This window comes from Calliopsis andreniformis, chromosome 9 (assembly GCF_051401765.1).
Source record: "Calliopsis andreniformis isolate RMS-2024a chromosome 9, iyCalAndr_principal, whole genome shotgun sequence".
Classification (NCBI taxonomy): Eukaryota; Metazoa; Arthropoda; class Insecta; order Hymenoptera; family Andrenidae; genus Calliopsis; species Calliopsis andreniformis.
Genome location: NC_135070.1, coordinates 13,351,287 through 13,362,770, shown reverse-complemented (window position 1 = coordinate 13,362,770; position 11,484 = coordinate 13,351,287). Strand labels below are relative to the sequence as shown.

The following is an 11,484-nucleotide window of genomic DNA, read 5'->3' as shown; positions in this document are numbered from 1 at the left end:
GTCATGCAATTAAGACTGTCAAGGCGTCCATAAGTCAATTTGCAAAAAAGGAACTGGAATAACAAGCCAAATTAAAATTCATTCTATCGAACAGGGACCTGCAAGTCTAGACTCAAAATCAACGTTCCAAAGTTCAACCGACTCCATGTTCCAAGTCATTCTTCTTAATGATCAGAAACTGTGCTATTACTGATCTGTAATCATATTCCATGAATTTGTAATTCTAAGCTATTTTTCAACGTGAACCCGCTATTTCAGCGAGTTAAATTATCTCTTCAAGTTTAAAGTTGAAGACACTGCCAAATGTGAATATACTACTTTACCTACTTTACCAAATATGAACCTATTATTTATTTAACTCGTAATATCCCATCAGGTTTCAGATTAGAACCCCCGTGCCAATTTTCACCTATTATTCATTCACCTCAAAACACCCCTACAAGCTTCCAATCGAAACTGCATTACCCATCCCAAGACTGTGACTTCGACCATCCCCCCATCAAGCATAATAAATAATACATTCACATTAGCAAAGTAGTTCAAACAACTCCCTCCCCGCCGCTTCTCCCGAACTCACATAACTCGCCTATAAACGAAGCTTAATCCCAAAACTCAGTGCTCCGACTCTCCGTTCATCCCTTCGCACATAGTCGGCGTAGATCGAAGCCAAAGCGATTACCGTCGAATCAGAGCATCGGGTACCGCCAGCGGCAACCTGTCACACGCTCGACAATGGCGTCCAGCCGACGCCGGTAGCGAACCGGTACGCGGGCGCCGTGGCGCCAGCGTCGCTCATCCCTTCTCTACCTCGTTCCATCCGCCCAGCCGGTCTTCTCTCCAAACCACCACGTCCTCTTCCTGGGTGTGGTTAGAGAGACGGTGTCGAGGCTCGTGTCCAGTTCGAAGGGAGCTGTGCACCCCGATCCAAGGGGTCCAGCGTTCTGCTGCCTGTCGCCTCGTTCGCGAACGAAAAATCCGAGCGTATTCGGCCGCGTGTAGGGTGAGCAACAGACGAGGAGAGACGGATCGAGTGACGGAGGGTGGCGGGCAGAGTGGCCCTCCGAGGTAGACAGGCGCGAAAGGGAGAGAAGGGTGCCGCGAGAGGGAGAAAGAAAGAGGGACACGAGTGGGGCGAGCCACCACCGTTCATCGATTCTTTGCTTCGACGGTTCTCTGTGAACGCGGCATGAGGAGAGAACTCACACCGATGGCCGCGTTTCGCCGGTCCTGCGTGTGCGTGGCTGCGCCTATTCCCTGCTAGAAAGCCGCTCCTTGTCGCCCTACACCTGGCCCGCGACCCTAGGGGTGCGATCTCGTGCGAGGAAGTCGGTTTGGCGTCCCCTCGACGCCGGTGGTGCTCGACCGCCCCGAGGAACCTTCTGTCCAGAGGAGGTTATGTCCCTTGGAGATCCATGACGCTCTGACGACAGTGGAAGTCCGAGTAAGTATCGGGGACGCCTTCGTTCTGTTCGCCTCGAGTTCCAATGTGGGATTTTTACCTTGGATCGCGATGGATGCTAAGCTGGAAGACGCTAACTGTGACTCACGGCACTGTGGTTAACCTGTTAGCTGGAGACGAGTTCACTGGTGGTGAAAGTTTAGTTGTTGGGGTGGGTGAGGTGGGTGAACACGGTGGCTCGTTTTGACGTGGGTGTTACTATGAATCTGCAGTTACTTTCTGTGCTTCTGAGACCTGGAGGATACGAAATGGCGAGAGCTTGGACTTCTGGGAAGTGAAAGGTGTATTAGGGATGTAGCTTTAAGGGGCTATCGGTTTACCCCTTAAATGTGTTTCAAGGACTTTGGTGGTGATAGGGGTGGCGAGAGTTGGAGCTCTAGAATTAGTCGGTCAGAGTCTTCTATGGTTCTGTTATTTATTTGTGTTTGTAACCTAAGTTTATTAAGTTAAATAGCTTGCGATAATTTAGTTTACACTGCTTTTGGATATTGTGTGCGTCTTTTTTTACTTCTTTAACTGTTGTTCATTCAGAAGTGATACTTGACTTTTTTATTAGTATTTGGTGATAATGAAGCTTCACACGGAAAGTGATTTCGAGTGATACAACTTCGAGAGACAGGAATTGTCAGCTTTTGCCACTAATGATCTCGTTTTTCTCGAGACACCCGGTACACGGTTAGTTTCGTGGTTGCTCATGCGCCGAGTGATTCTGTCGGTTCCGGAAAATGAGAACACCTTTCGTAAGATCGACAACCCTCGGATTCCCCGGGTGATGGGACCTTTTGGAGGTGAAGGACGCTACTACCGAATTCCGATGCAGGCTGAAAAATCGATCGGCTGACTCGTGGATTCGATACGAGCAGCCTATTGATGAAGCAGTTACGAGAAAGAAAGATAGTTAATTTAATACTACCATCGTGGCCAACATGTAAACACTTCAGTGGGTCTTCTAAAAAGTCCTATTTATGTTTCTCCTTTTCTTGGAGCTAATCGGAGAAAACAGATTGTGTTTAGCGGGCGAACGAGAGTCGATGTTGATAGAAACCGAGAGCAGTGGAAGATTAATGATGCTCTATTAATACGCAAACGAAAAAACGTGTTTGTCCATGACACGAATGCGTCAAGCCGGTTGAAAATAGAGCAACGAAGATGTAATAGAGTACGCTGCGTTTCATTTATCGCGTATACCATAAGCTAGAGAAATGTTTAAATTGTGCGTGGCGAAATTATAGTAACTAAAGCGTCGCGGTTGTGTCAGTAAAAATAGCTTGACGAATCATCGGGTCCCTGGAACTTAATGAAAGCGAGCCTATCTCTGAAATCGATTCCCTCAGCTTCATAAGAATCTAATCGTGTCAGCCGCGTATGGCTGACGTGGCAGTTAAGCTGTTAAAGGAAAGAGCTACGAAAGTGGGAGTAAAGCAATCACTCTATGCGGCTATAATTCTTGCGTGAATTACAGTACTGTGAGTTAACGTGAGAGTTTGTTCAGAGTCAATCTCAAGCAAAAGTAAACACACTCTTGAACACTTGATCTTCATTTGGACCAAGATCTTCGACTATACTCATACCATTGCAATAGCATTTTCTATTTTAAATCAAAATAATCGGAACTTTTCATAGTATTAAGCTAATATTAAATATTAATCGCGTTTAGAGATGGATTTCGAAGGATCCTTCAAACCTTCAAATCTCCAACCCCTTAGAATTTTATTTCCCATGTGAAGATACCTTCTCCAGAAAATATTTCTTTCCTGCAAACTACCCTCCAACAAAGGAAGTAATATCTGCGATTTCGTTTTCAGGGGTGGCAACGGTCTCGCTAGGAGGTGTCGAAGCTGGCGCGAGGGGCGGGAGAGTCAGCGGTGGTCTGGCTCTGGTTCCGGTGGTAACGGCGGAAACGGAAGCCGTGACAGCGACAGCAGATCAGATAGAAGGGCTGGGAGAGGCTGGTGGTACCTTCTGGAGGAGGAGTCTCGATCTTCTTCTTCTCGTTCTTCTTCCTCTCCTCTCTATACCTGGTGGTGGAAAGCTCGAGGACCTCCGTTGCTCACCGGAAGAAACGTCGACGGCGTGACACTGGGCCCCGACTACCCTCGCTAGGACCGACCCATTCCTCGACAGCCACGTTTTGAACATCGCCAGGGGGTGCATCGCCTCCTCCTGTCCCCTCTTCGCACCAGACACCCTCTTTCACCCGCTTGAAGGGTGTTCGCACGATCGGCATATCACTAAAGAGGCATCATGAGCAGCGAAATGGAAAGCCTTCGCCAGGAGGCGGACACGCTGAGGAATATCATTCGAGTAAGTTTTCTTCTTTTTCTTTCTGTCTGAGAAACTGGTGTCCTGTGATCAAATTCGATGGACTTGTATTGTCTCGGTACAAGCTCATGATTCGTGGCTTGTATCAGCTAGAAGCTTAGAGAATGTAAGAAACTTGTTTCTGAAGTCAGTTTATGTGCAATATGAATTTTTCTTCAAGACTAGATAAAGTGAAAATGTAGTTTTACGTGGATATTGAGTACTATTGAATTTGTACAGAGACAATGCTGTATCTTGTTGGAATACAGGAGATACTATAATGAGAATCACATACGGCGATGCATTTTGATAGCTCTGTAAATGGTTTCAGTAAGAATTGGTGTAGATAAACGTGTTGTAGATTGAAGCGTTTCATGAGATGAGTTATATTGAACTTTCTCTATCAGCTGTTTTTTTCGTGACGTTAAATTCAGCTTTGACTCATTAAACATATAGATTTTCTTGTAATAAAGATTTTAGGTGATAGTGAAGTAAATTCCATTTTATTAAGTAGGTACTGTCATTCTCAAATGACTTTAGCAAGGTTCCATTAATGAACGTAGTAAAGTAAAACGTGTAATAGCAAGCAGAGTATAATATCTCAAAGGATATTTTTCTTTCATCTTTACCTGACACTCGAATACTATCTCGAGAAACAATTGCAACACCGAAACAAAATGATTAGATTAATCACGAGGATGAAGTCACAAAATATATTAATACACAACACGAATTTCGTTAAACGCGTGAACTTTATGTTTCATCATGCTGTGGGGAAGTTCGTTGCGCGACAGTTTCCTGTGAATGAATTATCTCGAAACCGTAAACGATAGCGACTGGTGATAGCACTGGGCGGTGGCTCATTCGATAATATAACCCTCAACGTTTCGTACGATCTTGGGATTTCCATCGATCTTCTTTAATAATTTCGTTCACTTATCGCCGGATAAACAGACTAGGTCGTCGCTGAAGTTCACCTATAACCCATTCTCTCTGTTGGTCGAGGATCCCTGAAACGTGGAGGACAAAGCAACAGTTCTACACGCAATAGCGGCGTGCATTGTCTTAAGAGACGCAAGCATGCAGCCCGTCCCTCAGCTCGAAGTGCACTTGGCATTAAACAAACGAGCCCTATTCTACCCCGTAACGAGTCAGCGATTTTTTGTTTTTGTCGTGCTCGACCCCAGCGGGCTTGAGACAAAGTCGGAGACATTATTCAAACAGGGAGAATTTTCATAGTACTTTACGAGTCGGTTATATTTCCGTACTCCTGATATTTATTTCATACGTTCGTTGCGTGCATTTTAAACGGCGGAACTACTGACGGCTAACATAAACCTATATTTATCGGGGCAGTAAAAATGGTGGATTTGCGAGGGAATACGTAGTGCAATGAAATAATGTTTATTCAGCTCCGATTCAAAGGAAGCGCAATGTTTTTCAAAAACAAATTGTCCATGATAAATTAATCTGTCTATTCTGACTGGTGTGATAGCAGTGACACCTTCACAATGCAAGTTCAAATTATTGAGTAGACACTAACAATTAACTAAAGAATTAAATTATGAAACTGTAGTTGCTCGGTTAATTTCTCTAAAATTGTAGACTCCTTATTCTGTTTTAATTTGCAATCAAAGTATACAACAATCGCTGGATAACAATTTTACTTCCAATAAGGACCTGTGGGTCACTGATGACCCACGCGACACAAAACGCACTAACTATCGCCAAGCACGATTCATTTTTTCCGAACCAGAAAAATCAATGTTCGGTATCACGATAGAATCCCGCTATAAATAGTGTCGCGAGATCTACTCTTCTATCTTCTTGGGATCTCCTTAAAATTGGGCCACATGCCTGTTCAAGCACGAAAGATCCTTTGTCCCTCAAAACAGCGTACCACGCTCGAGCCTTTTCCACCCCCGCGATCATCCCCCGAATCGCTTTAAATTCGATCAATTTTCGATCAGTTCGATATTCATCACCTCGATAATCAATCGGTGGATCATCGAGGATCTACAGGGTTCGAAATGTTAGCGCAAATCACGAGTTTCTGTCGATGGGAAATTCACATCGATGGTAATAGGCAATGTTCGCTGTACATGGTGGAGAAACGGTGGAAACCAGAGGTGGTAGTGTGGTGTGTGTGGTGGTGGTAGGGCGCGGCATAACCGTCGCTTCTCTCTGATCAATACGCCACCGTTCCTCTCTCTCCCTCTGGTTCTCTGTCCTGTTCCTTCCCGCCGTGTGTTTCTCTCTTTCTCCCTTGTTCCTACGTGCGTGAAATTAGACGCATCGTCGGCCGTCCGTGGACGATAGCACGCGTGATAAAATGAAAATCCTCGATTTCCTTGTGGTCGTTGTCGCTGAACCTGAAATTCCAGGCAGTAAGTTGCCCCGTTGGTAACGTCGCTAAATAAGAGTTTAATGGTAAGGCTTCGGGGCGTTTAACCGGGGAATCGCGTTTAACGAGACAAGAACTGGCGGAAGAACCGAGTTACCAGCTAGCGGTACTACACGCAGATATTTAAAGAAGATTGGAAAAGTATGGAGAAGCACCGGTAGAATCGTTTCGGTAGATTGCACGGACGTTTCTTGGAAATGTGAGTGAACTGTTCTCTCAGAGTTGTTTCAAAAGGTCAACTGTTTGAGATTTCACGGAATCCCATTCGTAGTTTACGAATTTCTATAACCCGGAAAGTTCTCGACATTTTGCCTACTTGATTCGAGCGTGACTCTCGACCTTTCGTTACGAACATAAATTTTCGAATCGAGTTCTCTGACGATGTGAACAAATCGCGATTCGATTCTACGACCTTTCTTTTCGTTACTGTTCGTAAGTCTCGTATTTGGAGGTTTATTTTTATAGAAAGATACAAGACTGGAGAGATATATTTTAATTTATGCATCCTTATCTTTTATTTTCAGGATGCCAAGAAAGCAGCATGTGATACGACGTTGGACCAAGCCACGTCAGGCATGGAACCCATCGGTCGGATACAAATGCGCACGAGACGCACGCTGCGCGGTCACTTAGCCAAAATTTATGCGATGCACTGGGGCAGTGACTCAAGGTAACCTTTCATATAAATGTCCAGTCCATTAAAACTTCTGTTATTTTTGCTAACAAGATAAAATAACCTTTTCTTTCGTTTGCTCGACAGAAACCTAGTATCGGCATCGCAAGATGGAAAATTGATCGTTTGGGACAGTTATACCACCAACAAAGTTCACGCGATTCCCCTGCGCTCCTCTTGGGTGATGACCTGTGCGTATGCTCCATCAGGTAGTTACGTGGCCTGCGGTGGGCTGGATAACATTTGCTCCATCTATAGTCTTAAAACTAGGGAAGGGAATGTGAGGGTGAGCAGAGAGCTCCCTGGTCACACTGGCTACTTGTCATGCTGTCGATTCTATAACGACAACCAGATCGTGACTAGTTCCGGTGACATGACTTGGTAAGAATCATTCATTTTTTACTTCTTGATAAACCTCTATAACATGAACCTATCGACTTCTATTGTTCTTCTATTAACGATAGTCCAGTACGAATTAAAACTTAGTGAAAGTAATTTCGATTGGCCCGGGAAGATGTTCTGTAAACCCAGTAACGAAGTAGAGCATGATGGTATAATGAATAATGAACCTCAGACTCCCATCCTATTCCTTGGATCCTGCAGCATTCTTCCCCTCTCAGTGGTAACTATATTATCTGCCTAAAGATTGTATAAATATGTTACGATTCTTGTTTCTTCCTTGACCAGTGCCCTGTGGGACATTGAAACTGGCCAACAATGTACATCCTTCATCGGGCACACGGGTGACGTGATGTCCTTATCCTTAGCGCCAGACATGCGCACCTTCGTGTCCGGTGCGTGCGACGCGAGCGCAAAGCTCTGGGATATTCGTGAGGGATGCTGCAAGCAAAGCTTCCCAGGTCATGAGAGCGATATAAACGCCGTCACGGTAAGTACTGAGCTACTTCGATATATCTAGTTTTGGTACTCATTCGTAACTGATAAAGGAAGATTATACCCTACTAAACCCTAAAGAGCTCATATTGCAGATAGTTTTATCTGTAGACCATAGAATGGCGATAAGACTTTAAAAAGACTAGTTATCATTTGAATAGCTTCTTCCATAATTTTCTCTATTAATTTCAAGTCTTTGATCAAACTAATTGTTATGTTGATAGAATGTCGGAATACCATTGCACAAATTATTTATTAATAGCTTATCTAAACTGTGAAAGTCTCAGATGTTTTATAAATTACGTTTGAAACGGACATTTTTGTATTATTTTATTTTATATACGCTTACGATCCAGAGTATCAAAAACTTTGAGTATATTTATTAATTTTCATAATTTGCATTAAATTCATTGAGGAAATAATCGTTAATACGTGAATGTCGTAAAAGAATTTCAACTTCTCAATGAAAGTCCAAAATTGATTCAAGAAATTATAGAATCATGTTTAACAATCGAAAAATAACAATAGTCTTAGTTTTTCATTCTTCCATCACAAAGTAGGCTTATCCACCTGAAAAAAATTTCTCTAAAGATAATTATCATGGGCCATCAATTGTCCACGTAAAACTCAACCCATTAAAGGAATTATTCTTAACATTTGATACAATAAAAGTGACAGAAGGATTTTATTATATCGAGCGTATAAATGTGTTTTTTGTCGTGTGCAGTTCTTCCCGAATGGATACGCTTTCGCGACGGGCTCAGACGATGCGACTTGCAGACTCTTCGACATTAGAGCGGATCAAGAATTGGCGATGTATAGCCACGACAATATTATCTGCGGTATCACGAGCGTAGCGTTCAGCAAGAGCGGCAGGTTGCTGCTAGCCGGCTATGACGACTTCAACTGCAACGTTTGGGATTCCATGAAAACCGAGCGAGCTGGTGCGTTCTCCTGAATTGACTATATTTTTTCCTAGGAGAGAAGAGAAATTTAACTTGAAGCCCTTCTCTCTATTTCATAGTCTTCTTATTTAATTTCTTTATTAATATCTCTAACCTCAAAATTTTATACAGTTGTTTTCCCTTACTCATAGACCAGGGTTTCTCAATCTTTTTTCTCAATTTTGAATATTTCTTGTCCTAGAGAAGAAAATGAAATTAAACATTTCCGAACCATGCTGCTTCTGTTTTACAGGAATCCTTGCCGGCCACGATAATCGCGTGTCTTGCTTGGGCGTCACAGAGGACGGAATGGCGGTGGCGACAGGCTCCTGGGACTCGTTCCTGCGTATCTGGAATTAACTTGGGGTTCACCCCAAGACGTTCCTCCAAAGAACCAACTGCAGCCAACCAACGTACAGTATAAGCATTAAATACCACCACTTGACCACCGAAGCCGGCGTGTCCGTATCCTCGACGGAGGCAAACAACTCGACAGGTTCACCGGAGTTGATGTTGATCAGAAAGTTCGGGCATCCGTCAGACACCAGCAGCAGCAGCAGCAACAGTAAGACCAAGAGCAGCGACAACAGCAGCGAGTTTAAGAACGTTTTGGGTTGTGGTGGTAAAAGGGACTACCGGAGGCGCGTTGTCGATTTGACCTGGCGACGCGGCAAGGTCGGCGATAAAATCACTCGCGAATACCAGCGCTTCTAGTACGATTGTACAATGTATGTCGTTCGTTCAACGCTCGAACGTGTGAGGATGATCGAGAAAGGAGCGTGGCGGAAAGGAAGGAGGACGACAGAACGAAGGGGAGCACCAAGGCTTTGACGGCCGCCAAATCTCTTCGATGTCGTGCGCACACTTCCCTTTTCCCCTCCGCTTTCTCGAGAGGACAGACTTGGCGAACCTTCGAAAAGCACACGCCGTGTCGCACGCACCACCTTGATAGCTTCTCCTCGAAGATCTTCCCCACGGAGATTGAGACCTAGAGATCGATTGCGACACCCACCGCGCGGGCGTCGATATCGTTGGAGGTGTTTCATTCTAATTTAAAATGGATACAAGGAAATGAAGTAGAGAAAAGAAAAGATTCCAGGAGCGTTCCACTGCCGATGTAGCGCCGAACACGTGGCTGCTCCGGCGGTTGGCTTTTACGATGATGTTCTTTTCGACACGCACGAGGCTGGAAATTCGTACCCAGGCGAGACGCGACGAAAGAAAGGGAATGGAACCGTCGCTCGTGCACGGCACAACAGAACACGATCATGAAGAAGCTATATATACATGTATATGTAATACGTATGTCGACGAGCAGCCAAGGTTACGATAATCTCGCATATTGCATTCAACCTACACGCACATCGTACGCACGTGTATTAATACGTACATAGAGAATTACATACATTACATTTGCACACGAACGCGAAATACCTGTTAAAAAACGAAGAGGCATCTGCCATTGATTACAAGTGGCGGATCACACACATACACACACACACGAACCCCGATTTATAAGTATTTCTGATCATATTCATTTTTCTCTTTTGATCTGTGTTTTTCTCTATTCTCGTTTTTTTAAATTTTAATTTCCATCTTGATTTGTAAATCTCGAACTCTTCTGGATGGACAAGCAAAGCAAAACGTTGGCGAAGATCGCATCGTTTCTTGTGACTGTATCCGCCGAGATTGCATTAATATTTACGATTAATTTTTATAGTTGTATGGTTATTTATTTTGTATAGACACCTCTGCTGCATAGAACACACCTTTATACGTTCTTCTTTTCATATTGAGTGAATGTTTATTCGGATCGGAAGAGATTGTCAGAGAGTGAACGAGTTCGGATGCGCAAGAATGAACGAAAGGTCTCGAAGCCGCGGCCCCATTATCGATCGGGAATCCACACGAGAAAGAAAGGGAAAAAAAAGCGATGACGATATCCCTCAGTTGTTCCTTCAGCCAATCGTTATGCAGCTTTCGTCAAAATTCGGATCGTGAAGCACAAATGGACATAGTTGAGAGGAATATAACGTTAAGATGGGAATAGGAACGGAGAAATGCTAAATTCAGTGTGTTTCGCCTCGCCGCGGGTCTATGCACGCACGCGAGGGACCAGCACAAAATACCAAGAGAAAGGAATATTTAATGTAACGTGTAATCGTTTAGTTTGTAGCCTCTGTTCCCCAATTCCTCTAGATACAAGCAGCGAGACCGAGAAGAGTTCCTCCTAACTCTCGTCAGAGCAGAGTCCCGCACATTTTTCTCTAGTGTATCGATCCAGGACTGAATCCTCGGATGTGCGAGGAAAGGACGCACGTGTTCTCGACGAAAGATATATCGTCCTAGAAGTTCCTTTGAAATAGGACCCAAAGAATCACGGATCGAAGCTACGAACCGCGAGACCAAACTCTATCTCTCACCCTCGTCGTTCTTTCGCCTCATCATTTCTTTCTCCTTAGCTTCTTATCTCTCCCCACTCACCTCGCTGAGATATTTTTTCATTAATTTTCTTCGCGTTCAGTCATCTTTTTTACTTATTCGCATCCAGTTTCTTCATCCATATATTTCTCTGTTTCCTACTTTTCTCTCATCCCCCCCTCCCCCTATCCTTATCTACTCTGTCCTGTTTTCGTCGAAAAAAATGAAATAGGTGTTTAAACTGTGTATGCATTTAAAATAATAATATTAATAATAATGTTTAATATTACTATTAATGATGATTGTAATTTATAATTATTAATATTTAATATATTATAAGTATCTAAGGAGATAAAGGTGGATCCACTTGTTCAGTACCGCAAGATTA

General features: G+C 43.7%; 1 protein-coding gene across 1 annotated transcript; it reads left to right on the top strand.

The window, feature by feature from the left end:
* The first annotated feature begins 3,622 nt into the window (after positions 1-3,622).
* Gbeta13f (guanine nucleotide-binding protein subunit beta-1) lies at positions 3,623-9,182 on the top strand. The gene is made up of 6 exons (XM_076386123.1): positions 3,623-3,763; positions 6,689-6,834; positions 6,925-7,218; positions 7,525-7,726; positions 8,459-8,675; positions 8,929-9,182. Exons 1-6 carry the CDS (start codon positions 3,704-3,706, stop codon positions 9,033-9,035), a joined length of 1,026 nt encoding a protein of 341 aa, XP_076242238.1. The 5' UTR covers positions 3,623-3,703; the 3' UTR covers positions 9,036-9,182.
* Positions 9,183-11,484: the final 2,302 nt, after the last annotated feature.